This window comes from Scyliorhinus canicula, chromosome 2, assembly GCF_902713615.1.
Source record: "Scyliorhinus canicula chromosome 2, sScyCan1.1, whole genome shotgun sequence".
NCBI classification, from domain to species: domain Eukaryota; kingdom Metazoa; phylum Chordata; class Chondrichthyes; order Carcharhiniformes; family Scyliorhinidae; genus Scyliorhinus; species Scyliorhinus canicula.
The window spans coordinates 174877806-174901987 of NC_052147.1; the positions used below are offsets into that span (position 1 = coordinate 174877806).

The following is a 24182-nucleotide window of genomic DNA, read 5'->3' on the forward strand; positions in this document are numbered from 1 at the left end:
TTACTCTTCACACCTTAACCCACCTTAAGCGCAATAGAAACACAGTAGAACTTAACTAGCCCCACACCAGAAATACCTTTGAATCTAACTCTTCCAAGCACATAAACATTAAATTAAACCCACTTAAAATCAAATCTTATTTCTAATGTTTACCAATGTAAGCATAAATACACAGTGGGCTAAACAGCTGGCTTGTAATGCAGAACAAGGCCAGCAGCGCGGGTTCAATTCCCGTACCGACCTCCCCGAACAGACGCCGGAATGTAGCGACTAGGGGCTTTTCACAGTAACTTCATTGAAGCCTACTTGTGACGATAAGTGATTATTAATTATTTTTTTTAAAAATCCCTGACCCATAAAACTAGCTTTGTTTTCCCAACAATGCACTGATCCATGTCCCACCCTATCCCTGCAACCCCATAACCTAATCTTCACATCCCTGGGCACTAAGGGGCAGTTTAGCATGGCCAATCCACCTACCCCCGTACATCTTTAGGTTTTAGATGGAAACCGGAGCGCCTGGAGGAAACCCACGTAGACACCAGGAGAACGTACAAACTCCACACAGACAATTACCCAAGGCCGGTATTGAACCCGGGTCCCTGGCGCTGTGAGGCAGCAGTGCTGACCACTGTGTTGCTGTGCTGCCTCCTAGGGCATTTGGGGCTTGGGGATTTTCACAGTAACTTCATACTTGTGACAATAAAAGATTATTATTATTATTTCCTCACAGTTCGAGAAGAACTTGGAGTGACTGGGGTGTTTCCAGTTGTTGTGGTCTACATAGGAACCAATGACATTGGTACAATGAGGAAGTTTTGTTGAGGGAGTTTGGGGAGCCACAGTCCACATTAATAAGCAGAAACCCAATGATTTATTTTTCTTTATTCATTCATGGGATGTGGCACGGTCAGCATTTGTTTCCAATCCCTAATTGTCGTTAAACTGAGCATTGCTTGGCCAGTTCGGATTCAATCACATTGCTGTGGGTCTGGAATCACAAGTAGATCAGACCAGATAAAGACAGCAGATTTCCTTCGGGAAATTAGGTTAGTGAACCAGATGAGCTTTTACAAAAATCATCGATAAAGCTATTTTAGATCTTATTTTGTGCAAGGAGGGCAGGGTTAATTAGTAATTTCATAGCAAGTGATCCCTGGGAATGAGTGCTTGTAACATGAGAGCATTTTGCATTGAATTTTAAAATGACATACATAACCAGAATAGTGAACTGGAATAAAGCAAGACACATAGTTCACAACTAATCTACATTCCATTGAGAAATAAATGTTTCACATGAGAAGAGATTCATCGATAGTTTTAAAGATAATTATAATATTAGTAAAAGTAGTAAGCCTGATGATTTGGAGTGTTTTAGGAACCAACGCATTTTTAGAGGTAGAGAATAGAATATGAATGGAAATTAGGCAGCAATATAAAAACAGTTTCTCAGAGCTTTGACAAGTATGTAAAAAGAAAACCAATCACAAACATCTATGTGAATCCTTTACAGGCTAAGAGGGAGAATTCAGAATATCCAATCCACCTAACAGCATGTCTTTCGGGAGCTGTGGGACAAAACCGGAGAACACGGAGGAAACCCACATAGACACAGGGAGAACGTGCAGACTCCATACAGAGAGTGACCCAAGCCGGGAATCGAACCTGGGACCCTGGAGCTGTGCTGCCGTGATTCATAGAATCCTTGCAGTGCTGAAGCAGGCAATTCGCCGCATCAGATCTGCACCGACCCTCTGAAAGAGCACTTTACCTCGGCCCATTCCTCCACCCTATACCCGTAACCCCACCTAAGCTTTTGGGCATGAAGGGGAAATTTAGATGGCCAATTCACCTAACTTGCACATCTTTGGACTGTGGGAGGAAACCCACGCAAACACTGGGAGAATGGAGAATGTGCAAACTCCACACAGACAGTAACCAAGTGCTAACTACTGTGCCATCATGCCTCCCCTTCAATAAAAGAGGGAGGAAAAATGGACAATTACAGGCCAGTTAACCTGACATCTGTTATTAGGAAAATGCTGGAATCCATTATTAAGGAAATGGTAGAAGGTACTTAGAAAATCATGATATGATTAGGCAAGGTTAATGTGGTTTTATGAAAGAGAAATCTTGTCTGACAAATCTTTTTGAGCACGTAACGAGCAGGCTGGAAAAAGGGAAAACCAGTGAATGTAGTATATTAGGATTTTCAAAAGATTTTGGATAAGGTGCCACATGGAAGGTCGTACATGATGAAAGCTCCTGGGGACAAGGATACTATGTTAGTATGGATTTGGATTAGTTAAAGGACAAAAAAACAAGAGGAAAAGCAGATAATTGATGGGTTAACAGGTTGTGATTAGTGACTTGCTGCAAGGATCAGTGCTGGGGCATCAGTTATTTACAATTTGTATTAATGTCTTAAATAAAGGGACTGAGCGTAATGCATACATATTTGTTGCAAATATGTAGTGGGAATGTAAGCTGAAAGGAGTACACAGTTTGCAAAGGGATATTGGCAGATTAAGGGAATGGGCTGGAAGATGAAATGTATTTGCAGCATTAAGAGGAGAAAAACAGAAATTTTAAATGATGAGATACGATTAAATTGTGGTTTGGTTGGGAAAAACTGGAAAAATTCATTTTGTCATAGTTTTTCGTCTTGCACTCATCAGGACAATTTTAAGAATACCAATATTAGGGAAACAACAACTTTATACTGTATGAGATGAAGAGAATGACTGGTTGACAAGTGGGCGGCATGATAGCACAGTAGTTAGCACTGTTGCTTCACCGTGCCAGAGTCCCAGGTTCGATTCCTGGCTTGGGTCACTGTGCAGAGTCTGCACGTTCTCCCTGTGTTTGCATGGGTTTCTTCCGGGTGCTCCGGTTTCCTCCCGCAAGTCCCGAAAGATGTGCTGTTATTAATTTGGACATTCATAATCATAATTTTTTATTAGTGTCACAAGTAGGCTTACATTAACACTGCAATGAAGTTACTGTGAAAATCTCCTAGTCGCCACACTCCGGCGCCTGTTCGGGTACATTAAGGGAGAATTCAGGATGTCCAATTCACCTAACAAGCACGTCTTTCGGGACATGTGGGAGGAACCCGGAGGAAACGCAAGCAGACACGCAGAGTGTGCAGACTCCACACAGAGTCAAGTGACCCAAGCAGGAATCGAACCAGGGCTCCTGGCACTATAAAGAAACAGTGCTGACCACTGTGCTACCGTGCGGCCCTTAATTCTGAATTCTCTTTCCGTGTACCCGAACAGGCGCCGGAATGTGGCGAGCAGGGGCTTTTCACAGTAACTTCATTGCAGTGTTAATGTAAGTCTACTTGTGACAATAAAGATTATTATCATCATTAAGTGGACTCTGGTAACATGATTGTCCTAATCAGTGCATGATGAAAATCTTTGACAAAATGTATACTTTTAAACAATACTGAAAGTATTAAATGTTGGTGTTCACAGGAATTTGCATACCTTACACAAGAACCACAAAGTTGATGTTCAGACACAGCAAACAATTAGGAAGGCGATTGTTTTATCAGCCTTTAATGCAAGGGAGTTGGGAAATGAGGAAGTTTTGCTACAATTGTACAATGCTTTGGTGAGACTGCACGTGGAATACTCTGAAAAGTTTTGATCTCTGTACCGAATTAGGGATACACTTACCTTAGACATAATTTAATAAAAGGTCAATAGAATGATTCATAAGATGAGGGTTTTCCTATGAGGTGATACACCTGTATTGAATAGAATGGGCTGAGAGAATAGAATCACAGAAAAGGTACAGCACAGAAGAAGGTTATTTGGTCCATTACATCAATGCTGACTCTGAAGGAACCATTCTCCTCGTATCAGTCCCCCACCTTCTCCCTGTAGCCCTGTACATTCTTCCTTTTTAGATAATCTAATTCCATCTTGAACCTGCCTCACACTCTCGGGCTGTGAATTCCAGATCCTAACCACTCGCTGTGTCAAATAAGTTTTCCTCATGTCGCCAACGTTTCTTTTGCCAATTGCCTTAAATCTGTGATCCCTGTTTCTTGATCGTTCCATTAAAGGGAACAGGTTCTCCCCATCTATTCTATCAGAATTCTCATGATTTTGAATACCTCAATCATATCTAACCTAAAATTCGTACTCTGGAATTTAGAAGAATGATAGGTAATCTCGTGAAGACATGAGGTTCTGAGTGGGTTTGACAGATTAGATGCTGGAGGCTATTTCTCCTGGTTGGGGAGTCTAAAATTATGGAGCATAATTCTGGATAGGGGCTGCATTTCAGCTAAGGAAAGATTTCTTCGTTCAGAGGGGTGTAAAATTTTGGAATTCTGTATCCCAGAGGGCTGCGAAAGCTCAGTTGTTGAGTATATTTAAAACTGAGATGAATTGATTTTTGCACTGGAGGGGAATAGAAGAATATGGGGATTGAGAGGAAAATGGAATTGGGGGTCAAGGATCAACCATGATCTTAAATGGCAAATCAGATTTGAGCAGAATGACTTACTCCTGCTTCTAGTTCTTATGTTTCTACTTGAAGCAAGACACCATCCAGGTGTGATGTATCATTCCATGAATAAATGTAAAATGTTTTCTTTTTCTGTGATTTAACTTGAGATGTTGGGGACATTTCATTTTGATCCATTGAATCAAAATCTGTGATAATTAAAACTGTAGTGAAGGCTTAATAATTTTTGGTAATTTTAGTGTTTTAAGATTGGGCAAAGAGATAATGCTGGAGAACCAGGACTATTTTGTGTTGAAAATTTGTTCTTCAAAGAGTATCTTAGATAGTTACATTAAATAGATAAAATAATTATATTCCAGTGCTTCAAGGGGAAAAAAAGAACTTTCATTTCTGCAGCACTTTTCACATCCTCCGAATGATTCACAGCTAATTATACTATAATCATATGGCCAATTGTGGAAGTTATTTCCATACAGTAAAGTCTCACACTCAGCAAAATAAATAAGTGATAAGTTAATTGATTTGGGGGAGCTTTTGGCAGGACCCAAGAAGAAATTCCTGAACTTTGCTAGGTAGTATTTTGAGTATGATAGCAGTAGAATAAGGAGACTTATAAACTGAGACTAGTAAATAGGTCAATTTAAGAGTGCATTAGGAGAAACATAATTGAAATTGCCATCTTGAAAGATGGAACAGTGGAAACAAAGATTAGATTAAGCAAGAACCTGTTCAATGTGGTTAAATGGCTGTAATCATTAATGAGTAAAGATAGTCTGAATGATCTACCTTATTTATTGCTAAAACCTATGGATTTTCCCACCCCACCCCAATTCTCAACTCTCCTTGCTATGCATCATATCCTTAATTGGAAATTAGGGTTGGGATGTGGGTCATACAGTCTGCTAAATTGTCCCCCCCCCCTCCCCCCCCCCCCCCCCCCCCACACACATACACACACACACACACACACACACACACACTCCTTTTGCTCCCTCTCTTAATTGGTAAGAGAAAGACTTGCCCAACCTGCACCAATTTCTAGATGGCAGGACGGATGTATGAGGAGAGATTGAGTCAGTTAGGATATTCGCTGGAGTTCAGAAAAATGGGGGGATTGCATAGAAACCTATAACGGAACTAGACAGGGTAGATGCGAGAAAGATGTTCCCAATAGTGCGGGATGTCCATGACCAGCGGTCACAGTCTGAGGATACAGGATAGGCCATTTAGGACACAGATGAGGAGAAATCTCTTCACTCAGAGAGTGGTGAGCCTGTGGAATTCGTTACCACAGAAAGTAGTTGAGGCTAAAATATTGTATGTTTTCATGAAACAGATATAGCACTTGGGGCGAAGGGAATCAAATGATTTGGGAAGAAGGCTGGATTAGGCTATTGAGTTGAATGATCAGCCAAGATCATAATGAATGGCAGAGCAGGCTCGAATTGCCAAATGGCCTACTCTTGCACCTATTTTCTATGTTCCATGGCAGCTTTCTGTAATGTTCCTTAATCAGAATAACAAATCAGAATTTCAGCTTAACCCTATTTTTGCATGTATGATTTAGTTTTTTTGTTTACATTAACTTTAGTTTCACTTAGCAGGAACACAACATGTAGCAATAATAGTTCAAAGCAGCTCTGATTCCAAAATAAATTTGTTTGAGGTAAAACTTTCAGATTTGGAAATATAATTTTTTTTGTTGGAATTTTAAGTGTTAAATTTAAGATCAATGGATCTGATTGAGAATTTAAACATACCTAGGACAGTTACAGTTCAAAGTAATTAGAATTAGAACAGTACAGCACAGAACAGGCCCTTCGGCCCTCAATGTTGTGCCGAGCAATGATTACCCTACTCAAGCCCACGTATCCACCCTATACCAGTAACCCAACAACCCCCATTAACATTATTTTTTAGGACACTAAGGGCAATTTAGCCTGGCCAATCCACCTAACCCGCACATCTTTGGACTGTGGGAGGAAACCGGAGCACCCGGAGGAAACCCACGCACACGGGGAGGACGTGCAGACTCCACACAGACAGTGACCCGGCCGGGAATCGAACCTGGGACCCTGGAGCTGTGAAGCATTGATGCTAACCACCATGCTACCGTGCTGCCCACAACTCTGATTAGTTAGTAAAGTCAGGGTTGGGAATGAGAAAACTTAAACAATGCATGAGCTATCTGTTAAGTTTGTGATTGAGCCAGAAGGTCTACACTTAATAAATTATTTAAATAATTTATGTAGTTCCCAGGTGAAAATAAACTAAAGGCAGCATGTAAAAAGGGGCAATTCCTTGATGGGACCTGCAAGCCTCAATAAAAAGTAGTTAACTCCATTAGAGAAAAAAGAACAAACAAATCATAGAATCAAAGGGGTTGTTTAGAATGTAATAGATAATTGGTTTACATTTTTGTTTGGAATATCCTTAGCATGCTGTGTTGCCATGGAAATGGGCTATGGAGTTGGGGAAGTCCTTGATTTTTCTCCCGGTGTGTTTGCTCACAGAAGTAGATACCCAGCTGATCAATTTGGGAACAAACAGACCGTTGCAGCTCATTTGAGTCAAGGGCACAAAAGAGATATGTTCGGCAAATCTGCACTTTAAGCAGAGAAAATGCTAATTTTATTGTTGATCACATGGAATGCGGGTGTGGGGAAAGCTTGTGCTCACATTAGGAAACAGTTCATGAGGGGAAAAGTGGCTAGAAGATTTTCCTAGCTTGGAACTAGGGGAAGAAATCCATAGTAACCTCATCGTTGCAATAAGCTGTTAACTTGGAGAAGGTTGTGAGGTTCAAGCTTGAACCAAGGTATTCACAGCTGTTGGGTCATGTCGCCAAAAGATAATGGAGTACCATGAAATCTTCTACCCGGAAAAGTAGTTGGAATACTGAAGAGAAAACCAAGTGAATTCCAGAGGGTTGTGGCAAATCTTTGGATTGGTTCCAGAGGAATAAGAATGAACCTTCAAGATCTCAATATATAAGGAAACTCTTGTGGGGAAACAGAAGTAGAACTGGGTTTGCAACTTGAATAATTACAAAACATAGTATTAAGGTGTTGCTTGCCTTTATATAAAGATTGTTTTGTCTGAAAATCATGAAATTATTTGGCGTGGTTCTTTTGGCTAATTACTAAGGGCGCGATTCTCCGCTGCCCACGACGGGTCGGAGAATAGTGGGAGGGCCTTCCCGACATTTTTCCCGACCTCCCGCTATTCTCCCCCCCCCCCCACGGCCGCCCCACGACACGAATCGCTGCTCGCCGTTTTTTACGGCGAACAGCGATTCTCCCCAGGCCGATGGGCTGAGTTCCCAGGCCTTTACGGCCGTTTTCACGAACACAAACACACCTGCTCTCACCGTTCGTGAAAACGGCCGCAAAGTGCCGTCCCGGACAACCATGGCACCGATTGGCACGGCCGCACCACGGCCGTGCCAAGGGTGGCATGGGCCTGCGATCGGTGCCCACCGATCGCGGGCAGCGGGTCCGATACCCGCGCGCACTTTGTTCCTCCACCGCCCCACAGGATCAGTCCGCGGGGCGGCTGAGGGGCATGACGGCCCGCGCATGCGCGGGTTTGACGCATATGCGCGATGACGTCATCTGCGCATGCGCGGGTTGGAGCCATCCAACCCGCGCATGCGCGGCTGACATCATCGTGTGCGTCAGCTGCCATGACGCTTGGCACGCGGGCTTAGAGACGGTCGCTAAGCCCGCGATGCCGTGCTTCACGGGGCCGCGCTGCTAGCCCCGCCCGGGGGGGGGGATCGGGTCCCAGGAGGGGGCGCGGCCAGTTTCACGGCAGCCTTTACGACTCTCCGCATTTGCGGAGAATCGCGCCCTAAGTGTTTGAATTTTCAATGCTAAAAGGTCACAGCAGGGATCTTAACTAAGATCACCTAATGCAGAACAGCATTGGTCCATATAGTATTGTTCCAGATTGGTCAGTATGTGTTTATCAGGAGTCTGAATTTTTAGTGAAATAATTAAAAAAAAATAAAAAAAATTTTTATTGGAATTTCTTTGAAAAATATATATCAACAGAACAATAATAATAATAACAATAATAATAAACACCCTCCGGCATCCGTAACAACGCATGTAACAAACCCCCCCACCCCCCCAAACCCAATAAACAACAAAATAAATTAACTTAAACAATACCCCCCTGAGAACCCCTTTCCCCCCCTCCCCCCGGGTTGCTGCTGCTGCTGACCTAGTTCCTTATCGTTGAGCCAGAAAGTCGAGGAAAGGCTGCCACGTCCTAAAGAACCCTTGTACCGACCCCCTCAGGGCGAATTTGACCCTCTACAGCTTAATGAATCCCGCCATGTCATTGATCCAGGTCTCCATGCTCGGAGGTCTTGCATCTTTCCACTGCAACAAGATCCTTCGCCGGGCTACTAGGGACGCAAAGGCCAAAACATCGGCCTCTTTCACCTCCTGCACTCCCGGCTCCACCCCAACCCCAAATATCGCGAGTCCCCAGCCTGGCTTGACCCTGGACCCTACCACCCTCGACACCGTCCTCGCCACCCCCTACCAGAATTCCCCCAGTGCCGGGCATGCCCAAAACATATGGGCATGGTTCGCTGGGCTCCCCAAACACCTGATGCACCTGTCCTCACCCCCAAAAAACTTGCACATCCTCGTCCCGGACATATGAGCCCTGTGCAGTACCTTGAACTGGATGAGGCTAAGCCTTGCACATGAAGAGGAGGAGTTCACCCTCTCCAGGGCGTCTGCCCATGTCCCCTCCTCAATCTGCTCCCCCAGCTCCACCTCCCACTTAGACTTCAGCTCCTCTACCGACGCCTCCTCCACCTCCTGCATCACCTCGTAGATGTCAGACACCTTCCCATCCCCGACCCACACCCCCGAAAGCACCCTATCCCTTACCCCCCGCAGGGGCAGCATAGGGAATCCCTCCACCTCCCGCCTAGCAAACGCCTTGACCTGATGGTACCTGAACATATTCCCCGGGGTGAGCTCAAACTTCTCCTCCAGTTCACCCAGGCTCGCAAACCTCCCGTCAATGAACAGGTCTCCCAACTTCCTAATGCCCGCCCTGTCACACCCCAGGAACCCGCCATCCATGTTCCCTGGGACAAACCGGTGGTTCCCCCGCAGCGGGGCCTCCACTGAGCCCCCCACTTCCCCTCTGTGTCGCCTCCACTGCCCCCAAATTTTGAGGGTAGCCGCCACCACCCGGCTCGTAGTGTACCTCGTTGGAGGGAGCGGCAACAACGCCGTTACCAGTGCCTTCAGGCTTGTGCCTCCACAGGATGCCATCTCCATCTGTTTCCATGCTGCCCCCTCCCCATCCATTACCCACTTACGTACCATCGACACGTTAGCCGCCCAATAGTACCCAGAGAGGTTGGGCAGCGCCAGCCCCCCTCTATCCTTGCCCCGCTCCAAAAAGACCCTCCTTACCCTTGGAGTCCCATGCGCCCAAACAAATCCCAGAATGCTGCTGTTCACCCTCCTAAAAAAGGCCCTCGGAATGAAAATGGGGAGGCACTGAAACAAAAACAAAAACCTCGGGAGCACCGTCATTTTAACGGACTGTACTCTACCCGCCAATGACAACGGCAGCATGTCCCACCTTTTAAATTCCTCCTCCATCTGCTCCACCAATCTAGTAAAATTAAGCTTGTGCAGAGTCCTCCAACTCCTAGCCACCTGAACCCCCAGGTACCTAAAACTCCTCACTGCCCTCTTTAGCGGGAGCCTACCAGTCCCCTCCTCCTGATCTCCCGGGTGTACAACAAACAGCTCACTCTTGCCCAGGTTCAATTTATAAGCCGAGAAACTCCCAAACTCAGCAAGAATCTCCATCACCTCCGGCATTCCCCCCACCGGGTCTGCTACATACAGCAGCAAGTCATCTGCGTACAGCGACACTCGGTGCTCCTCCCCACCCTGCACCTGACCCCTCCACCTCCCCGACTCCCTGAGACCCATGGCAAGAGGCTCAATTGCCAACGCAAAAAGCAAGGGGGACAGGGGGCACCCCTGCCTCGTCCCACGGTGGAGCCTGAAGTACTCTGACCTCCTCCCATTTGTCTCTACACTCGCCATCGGGGACTCGTACAGCAACCTCACCCATTTAATAAACCCCACCCCAAACCCGAACCTCTCCAACACCTCCCACAAGTACCCCCACTCAACCCTGTCAAAGGCCTTATCCGCATCCAATGCCACCACAATCTCAGCCTCTCCTTCTGCCGCCGGCATCATTATCACATTTAGCAGCCTTCGCACGTTAGTGTTCAGCTGCCTCCCCTTCACAAAACCCGTCTGATCTTCATGTATCACCCCGGCACACAGTCCTCTATTCTAGTGGCCAAGATCTTCGCCAGCATCTTGGCGTCCACATTCAGCAGTGAAATTGGCCTGTATGATCCGCACTGCAAGGGGTCCTTATCACGCTTCAGGATCAGGGAAATCAGCGCCCGTGACATCGTCGGGGGCAAAACACCTCCCTCCCATGCCTCGTTAAAGGTCCGGACCAACAGGGGGCCCAACAGGTCTGCGTATTTCTTATAAAATTCCACCGGGATTCCCCGACTGCATGTGGCCAATCCCTCTGACCAGCTCCTTTTAGTGAAATAATTAACCATAAAACAAATAATGTTTGTAACAAGTCTGTGCACCAACAAAGTATATCAAAGTTTGGTAGAAATCAAGATTATATCCCCAATTCCCTTTGGAGTTCTCATCTTGATCAGCTATTCTGAAGGAATAAGGAAGCAATAACAGTGAGTGATTAACAATTCTATGCTGCACAGGGAAACATTGAGTAGGTTTCCTGGCCTTTTCCCAACGATTTAGTTGAGGCCTTGGTGGCTTCCCTTAATGTGGTGAACAGGAAAATAAATTTGGATTGGATTTGTTTATTGTCATGTGTACCGAGGTCCAGTGAAAAGTATTTTTCTGCGAGCAGCTCAACAAATCATTAAGTACATGGAAAGAAAAGGGAATAGAAGAAAATACATAATAGGGCAACACAAGGTATACAATGTAACTACATAAGCACCGGCATCGGATGAAGCATACAGGGTGTAGTGTTAATGATGTCAGTCCATAAGAGGGTCATTTAGGAGTCTGGTAACAGCGGGGAAGAAACTGTTTTTGAGTCTGTTCGTGCGTGTTGTCAGACTTCTGTATCTCCTGCCCGTTGGAAGAAGTTGGAAGAGTGAGTAAGCCGGGTGGGAGGGGTCTTTGATTATGCTGCCCATTTTCCCCAGGCAGTGGGAGGTGTAGATGGAGTCGATGGATTGGAGCAGGTTTGTGTGATAGACTAGGCTGTGTTCATGACTCTGAAGTTTTTTGTGGTCCTGGGTCGAGCAGTTGCAGTACCAGGCTGTGATGCAGCCAGATAGGATGCTTTCTATGGTGCATCTGTAAAAGTTGGTAAGAGTCAATGTGGACATGCCGAATTTCCTTAGTTTACTGAGGAATGATAGGCGCTGTTGTGCTTTCTTGGTGGTAGCGTCGACGTGGGTGGACCAGGACAGATTTTTGGAGATGTGCAGCACGGTAGCATAGTGATTAGCACAGTTGCTTCAGAGCTCCAGGGTCCCAGGTTCAATTCCCGGCTGGGTCACTGTCTGTGTGGAGTCTGCACTTTCTCCCCATGTCTGCGTGGGTTTCCTCCAGGCGCTCCGGTTTCCTCCCACAGTCCAAAGATGTGCGTGTTAGGTGGATTGGCCATGCTAAATTGTCCTTAGTGTCCGAAAAATGTTAAGTGGGGGTTACTGGGTTACGGGGATAGGGTAGATAGTAGGGTGCTCTTTGTAAGGGCCGGTGCAGACTCGATAGGCCGAATGGCCTCCTGCTCTGTAAATTCTATGATTCTATGTTGTTTAGTCCTTGCCACAACCGCTGAGAGTCTTCTGTGACTCTAGCTTGGTTTGATATTCTCTCTTGGCATCTCGGATAGCTTTGCGGAGGTCGTACCTAGATTTCTTGTATAGGTCAGGGTCGTCTGACTTGAACACCTCAGAACTGTCCTTCAGTAGGGAGTCAATCTTGCGATTGAGCCACGGTTTCCGGTTGGGGGACAAACGTACTTCTTCCTTTGGCAGGCAGTTGTCCATACATTTGCTGATGAAGTCTGTGACGGTGGTGGCATACTCATTTAAGTTGGTCGCTGAGTTCTTAAATATGGATCAGTCCACTGTCTCTAAGCAGTCACGTAAGAGCTCTTCTGTCTCCTCGGACCAGCACTGCATGACCTTCTTAGCTGGAATCTCCCACTTGAGTTTCTGCTTGTATGCCAGGAGAAGGAGCACTGTCTTATGGTCTGATTTCCCAAAGTCTCCGGCCACGATGAACAAGGCCTCCGGGTGTTCTGTTTCGTAGTTGTTTATAACTGTGCACAGTTCGTCCAGCGCCTTCCTCACTTCTGCCCGGGGCGGGATATAGACCGCTGTGATAATGGCTGAAGTGAACTCACATGGAAGATAGTATGGACGGCACTTCACAGTCAGGTATCCCAAGTCTGGGGAGCAGTAGGTCGCCACATCCAAGCACCAGGAGGAGTTGATGATGAGGCAAACTCCTCCACCCGTTGCTTTGCCTGATGACGTGGTGCGGTCCGCCCGGTGAATTGAGAAGCCTTCAGGGTGTATGGCACTGTCCAGTGAGGGGGGGGGGGGCTGAGCCATGTGTCTTGAAACAGAGCACACAGCAGTCTCATACTTTCAAACAAAGAACAAAGAAAATTACAGCACAGGAAACAGGCCCTTCGGCCCTCCCAGCCTGCGCCGATCCAGATCCTTTATCTAAACCTGTCGCCTATTTTCCAAGGATCTACTTCCCTCTTCCCCGCCTGTTCATATATCTGTCTAGATGCATCTTAAATTATGCTATCGTGCCCGCCTCTACCACCTCCGCTGGCAAAGCGTTCCAGGCACTTGCGTAAGTATTGCGCACCTCTGCGTAAAAAAACTTTCCACGCACATCTCCCTTAAACATTCCCCCTCTCACCTTGAAATCGTGACCCCTTGTAATTGACACCCCCACTCTTGGAAAAAGCTTGTTGCTATCCACCCTGTCCATACCTCTCATAATTTTGTAGACCTCAATCAGGTCCCCCCTCAACCTCCGTCTTTCCAATGAAAACAATCCTAATCTACTCAACCTTTCTTCATAGCTAGCACCCTCCATACCAGGCAACATCCTGGTGAACCTCCTCTGCACCCTCTCTAAAGCATCTACATCCTTCTGGTAATGTGGCGACCAGAACTGCACGCAGTATTCCAAATGTGGCCTAACTAAAGTCCTATACAACTGTAACATGACCTGCCGACTCTTGTACTCAATACCCCGTCCGATGAAGGCAAGCATGCTGTATGCCTTCTTGACCACTCTATCGACCTGCGTTGCCACCTTCAGGGTACAATGGACCTGAACTCCCAGATCCCTCTGTACATCAATTTTCCCCAGGACTCTTCAATTAACCATATTGTCCGCTCTTGAATTAGATCTTCCAAAATGCATCACCTCGCATTTACCTGGATTGAACTCCATCTGCCATTTCTCTGCCCAACTCTCCAATCTATCTATATTTTGCTGTATTCTCTGCCAGTCCTCCTCGCTATCTGCAACTCCACCAATCTTAGTATCATCTGCAAACTTGCTAATCAGACCACCTGTACCTTCGCCCAGATCATTTATGTATATCACAAACAACAGTGGTCCGAGCACGGATCCCTGTGGAACACCACTAGTCACCTTTCTCCATTTTGAGACACTTCCTTCCACCACTACTCTCTGTCTCCTGTTGCCCAGCTAGTTCTTTATCCATCTAGCTAGTACACCCTGAACCCCATACGACTTCACTTTTTCCATCAACCTGCCATGGGAAACTTTATCAAACGCTTTACTGAAGTCCATGTATACGACATCTACAGCCCTTCCCTCATCAATTAACTTTGTCACTTCCTCAAAGAATTCTATTAGGTTTGTAAGACATGACCTTCCCTGCACAAAACCATGCAGCCTATCACTGATGAGTCTATTTTCTTCCAAATGTGAATAGATCCTATCCCTCAGTATCTTCTCCAACAGTTTGCCTACCACTGAAGTCAAGCTCACAGGTATATAATTCCCTGGATTATCCCTGCTACCCTTCTTAAACAAAGGGACAAAATTAGCAATTCTCCACTCCTCCGGGACCTCACCCGTGCTCAAGGATGCTGCAAAGATATCTGTTAAGGCCCCAGCTATTTCGTCCCCCGCTTCCCTCAGTAACCTGGGATAGATCCCATCCGGACCTGGGGAATTGTCCACCTTAATGCCTTTTAGAGTACCCAAAACGTCCCCCTTCCTTATGCCGACTTGTCCTAGAGTATTTAAACATCCATCCCTAGCTTCAACATCCGTCATGTCCCTCTCTTTGGTGAATACCGATGCAAAGTACTCATTAAGAATCTCACCCATTTCCTCTGACTCTATGCATAAATTCCCTCTTTTGTCTTTTCCTCTGAGAGGTAAGTCTACTGTTAAGTTCATCCAGCTTGTTTTCGATTGAGATTTGAGAGAGCATAAGTGTTGCAATTCCTTGAGGAAACTAAACCAAAATAAGCAAATTTACAGAATGACTCCCAAATGAAGAGATTACCAAGATTCCATTTATTTTAAATTATTTTCATGGCAATTAGGGATGAGCAGCAACTGCTGGCCCAGTTGGTGCATTGATGGCTGGGCCAGCAGTTGCTGCTCATCCCTAATTGCCTTGAGAAGGTGGTGGTGAATCCCTTCTTGAATTACTGCAATTCATGTGATGCATGTAAATCCACAGTGCTGCTCAGAAGGATGTTCCAGAATTTTGATCCAGCAACAGTGAAGGGATGGTGATATGGTTCCAAGTCAGGATGGTTTGTGGCTTGGGGGGGAAACTTGCAGGGTGGTGTTTTTTTTTTGTAGCTTTTACTTGAACACACATTGGAAGCAACACAAATTACAGGTGAATTAATGGGAAAAAGGTCCATCAAATAAAAAAGTATATTTCACTTTAAATAGTTGATGTAACAAAGGTATATCTTAATCAACCACAGGCATTTGCATTACTTCCCGCATAAATGTGGCACAATTTAACTCCACTGTTCCACAATATGATGCTTTTTATTCACATGGTAAGTCAGGATTCCAATCTGACAACAACTTTATCTTTGAGTTTCACAGGTATGATTATCATCAGCAAGGCACACTTCTGGCCCTTGGGTCATGACAGTATTAATTTTATAGTTTTCCAGAGTTCCTTTTGAACTGACTACCCAATAACCCCACATCATTGTTTTGCTACTTCTGGAAAAATACCCAGCTCTTTCGTATCTCAGAGCTTTCCATGTCTTCTTTTTAGCCAGCTTGCACTGTGCCTCCAAGAGGTCCTGTCTCCTTTTCTGCCTAACTGAAAAACTGACCTGCCTGAGAATTATTTGCTTCTCTTCCTCTTTCTTCCCTGTCTGCATGCTCTTTTTGTCTTTGTTTGCATTCTCTTTGTGTCTGCATCTCTGCATTGATCACCTTTACCTCTCTATTTGGAGCTCTCCTTGGGGTCTGCCAACGTTATGACTTTTAAAAAACTTACTTCCTGTTGGCACTTCTTCCAGGTCAAGGGTTGTCAGGTTATCTAAGAAAACTATAACTGATCCATTTACCATTGATGCAAACTTTCCAAACATTCTAAAAACAATTACAGATAAGGTGGCACAGTGGTTAGCACTGCCTCATGGTGGCGAGGACCCAGGTTTGATCCCGGCACCGGATCGCTGTCTGTGTGGAGTTTGCACATTCTCCCCCTGTCTCCATGCGTCTCACCCCCACAACCCAAAGATGTGCAGAGTAGGTGGATTGGCCATGCAAAATTGCCCCTGAATTGGAAAAAAAATTGGGGGCGGAATTCTCCGCTCTCGGGAAGGCCGTCGTGAACTCAGCCGAGTTTCACGACGGCTTCGGAGGCCGCTCCTCTCACCGTATTCACCCCCACCCGGGGGGCTAGGAGCGGCGCTCCGTTATTCTCGGTGGCCGGGCCTTGACGCTTGCATCAAGGCGGCGCGCTGAGAATGACGCGGCCGGCGTGCCTAAGTGACGTCAGCCGCGCATGCGCAGGTTGGCCGGCTCCAACCCGCGCATGCGCGGCTGACGTCATGACGGCTCAAACCCGCGCATGCTCGGTGGCTGTCTTCCCCTCCGCTGCCCCGCAAGACGTGGCGGCTTGATCTTGCGGGGTGGCAGAGGGGAAATATTGCGTCCCTTTGAGAGGCCGGGCCGACGATTGGTGGGCACCGATCGCAGGCCAGTCCCCTCCCGAGCACGGCCGTGGTGCTCATTCCCCTCTCCGCCCCCCCACAAGCTTCAAATGGGCCTTTGGCGCCCATGTTCACGACGGCAGCGACCAGGTGTGGTTGCCGCCGTCGTGAAACGGTCGTGAACGGCAGGCCGCTCGGCCCATCCGGGTCGGAGAATCGGCGGTCGCCGTGAAAAACGGCGAGCGGTGATTCTTCTGAGCGGGGGGTGGGAGAATCGCGGAGGGCGCCAGGGGGGCGTGAAATGAGTCGCCCGGCCCTCCCGCGATACTCCCACCCGGCGTGGGGAGCGGAGAATCGCGCCCATGGTACTCTAAATTTATATTAAAAAATACAATTACAGATTCCACAAACCTTTTTGAAGAAATTACAAACATTCCTTCCTGTATTGCTCCAGGGCCAAAGATTGTATAATAAAAATGAGAGAGATGAATAAATGGCTGGTCAGCTTTGCTTTGGGCAACATTCCCAGTTCAAAATCCATATCTGCCTCATTTTCTTTACCTGCTAAATCCTCTTTTAGAACCTAGGATTAGAAATGCAAGTATCTGTACACTATTTATCAACCCTGATTGTGGAGATGAATGCAAAGCTGTTCTCCACACATGAACAAATTGTGCAAAAGAACTAAGTGATTTGGTGCACCTGCACTTTGGTGCACTCGTGCCACAAACTGATAGCTCTCTTGCATTTTAACCTTGGATAAACCACAGTCAGATTCTAGTCTATGATTGGCAAGGTCAGTTTATAAATCTATATCAGCCCTCCCTACCCCAAGTTATTTACGAATGGTATTTAGAAGAAAGAATTGCCCATGTGCATGGTTTTAATATGCTCAATTGCTATTTTTTCAAAAGGATGCTGAGAAGCGGACACCGCTGCATGCCGCCGCCTTCCTTGGTGATGCTGAAATCATTGAGCTTCTTATCTTGTCAGGTAAGTTCACAAGATAGCTTTGCTATATTTGTACTACCTAATTCTGAAGAGAAAAATAGGGAGATTGGCATTTTAGTATACATAATTGTATGGAATCAAACCTTGTGCTCATCAAGAATTCGGAAATAGTTGTTCGTATCCTGACATTCACATATTTTACTTTTAGTTTTTCCTCTTCCTTTTCCTGCCCCGCCATAAAGACTTTCTGATACTGTTGAAAGCAAGCCAGTAGCATTATCTCACATAATTATTAGATTCATGTTGTGTAATATAGGGAAAACCCTCTGCATTTCTTAAGAATCTCATATTTGCAAAATTTCTACAATTCCTAAGGTATTTGGATCCATGGAAAACCTTTTGTGATATAAGGTTGGATTTTCACAGAGTTGGAGAGACTCTGTGGACTTTACAAAAATGGCGATCAGGAACCAATTTCAGGATCCTGGCCCCATTTCCAACACCTCCAATTTTTGCAGCACTGGCTAAGAGTGTGGTTCAGTGCGGGTGTTGAGTCTGTGCCCTGCGCTCCTGACCTGGCCTGGCTCCATGCAGGGATAGGCAATTCCTAATCCTTGCAGGTTTTATGGTGTCAGGCTAGCTTTTCAAGAATCATGGTTCACGGCTCCTCAGATGTTTGAACCATAGTCTGAAGGAGGGAACCTTTTTAAAGTCCAGCTCGAAAGATCTTACCATGTTCCCTGTGCTAACCTTATTCATACTCTCCATGCCAACATATCCCCTTTTACCCACCCCCAATGGGCAACCATATTGTTCATTCTAATTTATGCCCTTCTACTCGCCCAATGGCAACATATGCTCTCTATGCCAGCCGATGCCACTTCAAGATACATTTACCCAATAAACACTCTGTATAGAGCCAATGAACTCTATAGTAATAATGTCATGTGTGACAAAGATTTTTAAAAAGTCATTCATTCATAAATTTCTTACAAAAAACTCTTTATACGACTACCCTATAATAGTGTCAATTGGCAGTTCCGTAAAATGTTAATCGCAAAACTGCAAGCATTAAAAAAATTATTTAAAAATGTATTTTCATTACAATTTTCCAATTTTAACAATTTAACAATTTGACATATAAAACACGTAATAGTTATAGAATGAGACGGTTCTTATATACAATGTACACGTTCCCCTTTCATCGGCCACACCCCCTCTCCTATTGTTAATCAGGCTCCATCTTGGCTCCTTCTTCCACCGTGGATGTTGCATTGATTCTTTCATTTTGTAATTGTTGCTGGAGGCATTTTAATTTTCCCCGAGAAAGTCAACGAACGGCTGCCACCTCCGAGAGAACCCCAGCATTGACCCTCTCAAGGCAAACTTTATTTTCTCCAGCCTGAGAAACCCAGCCATGTCACTGACCCAAGTCTCCACACTCGGGGGCTTCGAGTCCCTCCACATTAAAAGGATCCGTCTCTGGGCTACCAGGGAGGCAAAGGCCAGAACGTCAGCCTCTTTCACTCCCTGAACTCCTGGATCTTCTGACACTCCAAAGATTGCTACTTCCGGACTCGGCACCACCCGCGTAGCACCCTGGACATTGCTTTAGCAAAACCCCGCCAAAACCCTCTAAGCTTCGGGCATGCCCAAAACATGTGGACATGGTTTGCTGGGCTTCCCGCACACCTCGCACATCTATCTTCTACCCCGAAAAACTTGCTCCATCCTCGCTGCCGTCATATGTGCCCGGTGCACCACTTTAAACTGTATTAAACTGAGCCTGCCACATGATGAGGAGCAATTAACCTTGCTTAGGGTGTCCGCCCACAGACCCGCCTCTAACTCTCCACCTAGCTCCTCCTCCCACTTGCCCTTCAGTTTCTTGACCGGGATTTCCTCCGCCTCCAACAACTCCTGATAGATATCTGACACCTTCCCCTCCCCCACCCACTACAGGACAGACTACTCTGTCCTGTATCCCCCGTGGCGGCAACAGTGGGAAAGCCATCACCTGTTTCCTCAAAGTCCCACACTTGAAAATATCTGAAACCATTCCCCGGTGGCAACTTGAACATCCTCCAACGCCTTCAGACTGGGAAAAATCCCATCTATGAATAGATCTCCCATCCTTCTAATTTCTGCTGTCTGCCAGCTCTGGAACCCGCCATCCTGCCCAGTGCGAACCTGTGGTTATTGCAAATCGGAGTCCAGACTGACTCACTCTCCATCTTCTTATACCTCCTCCATTGCCCCCAGATCGTCACTGCTGCCACCACCACCAGGCTAGTGGAGTAACGGGCCAGCGAGAACGGCAGAGGTGCTGTCACCAATGCTCCCAAACTGGTGCCTTTGCATGATGCCGTCTCCATCCGCTCCCATGCTGACCCCTCCCCCACTACCCTCTTCCTAATCATGGCTATATTAGCCGCCCAGTAGTAATTGCAGAAGTTCGGCAGCGCCAACCCACCCTCCCCCTGCGCTCCAGCAACATTTTCTTCACTCATGGGGTTTTATTCGCCCACACAAAACCCGAAATAATCTTGTTCACCCACTTGAAAAAGGCCTTGGGGATGAAGATGGGGAGGCACTGAAAAACAAACAGAAATCTGGGGAGGACTGTCATTTTCACGGCCTGTACCCTCCCCGCCAACGATAGCGGAAGCATATTCCATCTTTTAAAGCCCCCTTCCATTTGCTCTACCAGCCGTGTTAGGTTGAGCTTGTGTAATGCCTCCCTATCACCCCTGGGACGCAGTCTTCTATCCTAGTGGCCAGAATCTTAACCAGCAGCTTGGCATCTATGTTCAAAAGCAAAATCGGCCTATATGACCCACATTGCTCCGGATCCTTCTCTAGTTTAAGAACGAGTGAAATCGAGGCCTGCGATATCGTTGGGGGAGGATTCCCCTCTCTCTAGCCTCGTTAAAAGTCCTCACCAGCAATGGGCACAACATCTCTGAGAACTTCTTATAAAATTCTACCGGGTAACCGTCCGGCTCCAGAGCCTTGCCTGATTGCATGCCCTCCAGTCCTTGAACAATTTCCTCTGCCTCAATCAGGGCCCCCAGCCCCTCCACCAGGTCCTCCTCCACCCTCGGAACCTCAACTGATGTAGGAATTACCTCATCCCTTGTGCTCCAGCTGGGGGTTCCGACTCATATAATTTACTATAAAATTCTTTAAAAACTTCGTTCATCCCCCTGGGTCCAAGACCATGTTACCCTCCCTATTCTTTACTCTTCTCCCAATCTCCCTGACCACCTCTTCCTAAGCTGGTGCGCCAGCATCCTGCTCGCCTTTTCCCCGTATTTGTATACCGCCCCCTTTACCTTCCTCAACTGTTCCACTGCTTTCCCTGTGGTCAACAACTCAAACTCTGCCTGTAGCTTCCGCCGCACGCTCAGGAGCCCAGCGTCCGGGGCCTCTGCATATCTCCTATCCACCTGAAGTATCCCCTCCACTAATCTCTAGTTCTACGCTCGTTCGTCCTTTTCTCTATGGGACCGAATCGAAATTAGTTCCCCTCTTACAACTGCCTTCAGAGCCTCCCAAACCGTCGCTGCTGATATCTCTCCCGTGTCATTTGTTTCCAGGTAGTTCTGGATGGACTTATTCACCCGCCCGCAGACCGCTTCGTCCGCTAACAACCCCACATCCAATCTCCACAATGGGCGCTGCCCTCTCTCCTCACCCAACTGCAAATCCAACCAATGCGGGGCATGATCAGAGACTGCAATCGCCGAATATTCCGTCCCTGCCACCTTAGGAATTAGTGCCCTGCCTAGAACAAAAAACCAATACGGGAGTAAACTTTATGGACATGAGAAAAAAATGAAAATACCTTCGCCCTCGGCCGCTCGAATCTCCACGGGCTACACCCCCCATCTGCTCCATGAAACCCCTCAACTCCTTTGCCGCGGCAGGCCCCCTCCCAGTCCCTGATTTTGACCGGTCCAGATCAGGATCAATGACCATGCCCCCTCTATGATCAGGCCGTGAGACTCCAAATCCGGGATCCTGCCTAACACCCGCTTCATAAATCCCACACCGTCCCAGTTCAGAGCATATAGGTTAGCAAGCACCACCCGTACACCCTCCAACTTCCCCCCCCCCCCACCCATCCACAGCAGCACCCGAAACCTAATCCCTCAGGTCAAGCACCGATTTAGCACTTGCTCACCCCCCACCTCGCTCCTGAGAGTCAGCTGAACCATGCTGACCCCGATAACCCCTGCCCTTGGTGCCGAACAGTTTGACTCCCTATTGTTCGAACCCCTCTCCCTACATGAATAAACCATTTAATAGCATCGCATTCCCCAGTATGTAAACAACCTTAAGTAGAAAGAAATTAACATAAACCAATGAAGAAACAATCACTTGAAACAAAACCCAACCTCCCACCGAGTAGCACCAACCTCAGGGGCCCTCCCCCCATCACACCAAATCCCTGCAAAACAGCACCCTCAAACCACCACTCCAGCCCAATAATTAACCCAAAACTACATACAATCTTGTTTGAACCGATATTAAAAAAATACAAAAATTCCGAACCACTGTCACATAACTTCTTCGAGACTTAAGTGTCCTTTAAGACACTTCTAACTTCTTTTCTTTGATAAATGTCCATACAATGTCCGGTGTCGCAAAGTAAAAATGGCAGTTTTCGTGCGTAACCCACAACCGCGCTGGATACAGCATCCCGAATTTTCCCCCCTTCTTGAAGAGGATTGCCTTCACCCGGTTGAACTCAGCACGTCTCTTGGCCAGCTCCGCTCCCAGGTCCTAATAGATGCGTACCTCGCTGTTCTCCCATCTGCTGCTCCACTCCTCCTTGGCCCACCGCAAGACGCGTTCTTTGTCCAAAAAATGGTGGAAACGCACCACCATGGCCCTCGGCAGGTCATTCGCCTTAGGCTTCCTTGCGAGGGCTCTGTGCGCTCCATCCACTTCCAGGGGCCAAGAGAACACCCTGACCCTCATCAGCATCTCCAGCATGCCTGCCACATATGCTCCCGGGTTCGACCCCTCGATTCCTTCAGAGAGGCCAACAATCCTTAAGTTCTGCCTCTGGACCTGTTCTCCAGGTCTTCCAGCTTCTCCTGCATTCTCTTGTGGCGATCGTCTAATACCTCCACCTTGTGCTCCAGCACGATTAGATAGTCCTCCTGGCTGGATAACTTCAGTTCGATCTCTTGTATCGCTTTCCCTTGGGCCGCCTGATTCAATACCATTTGATCAACCGCTGCCTTGATCGGGTCCAACGTTTCCTTTTTCAGCTCGGTGAAACAGTCCTTAAAGAACTTCATCTGTTGCTCCTTCGACCAGTGAGCCACCGGTCCCTGGTCCTGACCCTCCGCCATGCTGCGCCGTGATACCAGCTCTGACTGCTTCACTCTATCAGGGTTGAGTCTTCTCACACATCCACTTCTAGTCCAATTAGCCAAACATCGGAGAGGGAATCATTCTTAATATTGTACACTTCACCGATCTATCCCATAAAGCCCGCAAAAAATTGGGAAAAAAGTCCGTTCCAGGAGGGAGCTATCGAATGTGTGACCTACTCCTCCATGGCTGCCACCGGAAGTCCCTCCGGGAAGAACCTTTTCCTTCTGTTCTCGTTAGAATGATAGAATTATAGAATTTACAGTGCAGAAGGAGGCCATTCGGCCCATCGAGACTGCACTGGCTCTTGGAAAGAGCACCCTACCCAAGGTCCACACCTCCATCCTATCCCCATAACCCAGTCACCCCACCCAACACTAAGGGCAATTTTAGACACTAAGGGCAATTTATCATGGCCAATCCACCTAACCTGCACATCTTTGTGACTGTGGGAGGAAACCGGAGCACCCGGAGGAAACCCACACACACACGGGGAGGATGTGCAGACTCCGCACAGACAGTGACCCAAGCCGGAATCGAACCTGGGACTCTGGAGCTGTGAAGCGATTGTGCTATCCACAATGCTACTCTGTGCACCACTTTAAACTACATGAGGCCTTGCGCAGGAGGAGGTGCAGTTGGCCTGACCTAGTGCTTTGCTCCAGAGTCCCTAACCTACTTCCGTCTCACGGATGTCCTCATGTTTCTGTCTTGCTCCGTCTATTGGTGTTCTCGCCCTTTCTAAAAGTCATGCGTAAATGTCCCCTCAGTTCCCCTTCTCCACACTGTCCACGTCCAGCAGTTCCTCCAGCAATGAGTCTCTTTGGGTGTTAGATACCTCACCGTCTCATTGCGGAGAAAGCTTTTGGGTTGTAAATGTTGGAGCTCCTATCTGTTAGGTAGTTCCAGTCTTTCCATTAGCTCGTCTAGGGTTGCAAGTCTATCCCCCATGTAAATGTCCCGGATCGCTAGTGTCCCCCTGTCTTGTCTCCATTTCCTAAAAGTGGCGTCTAGCATGGCTGGTGGGAATTTGTGGTTCCCGCAAATGGGGGCCATCGTGGACATCTCGGTTAAGCCAAAATGT

At 47.0% G+C, this 24182-nt stretch overlaps 1 protein-coding gene across 16 annotated transcripts in view; it reads left to right on the forward strand.

Moving 5' to 3' along the window:
• The window catches only part of ankrd44 (ankyrin repeat domain 44), a 312538-nt gene that overhangs the window by 96213 nt on the left and 192143 nt on the right, over positions 1–24182 (forward strand). For all 16 annotated transcript variants that reach the window (XR_005459740.1, XM_038789102.1, XM_038789101.1 and 13 more), the window contains one exon: positions 17674–17752. Coding sequence is in view for 15 of the 16 variants with exons in the window: in XM_038789102.1 (XP_038645030.1) it covers positions 17674–17752 (79 nt within the window). In the remaining variant the exon portion in view is untranslated. The remainder of the gene's footprint in view (positions 1–17673; positions 17753–24182) is intronic.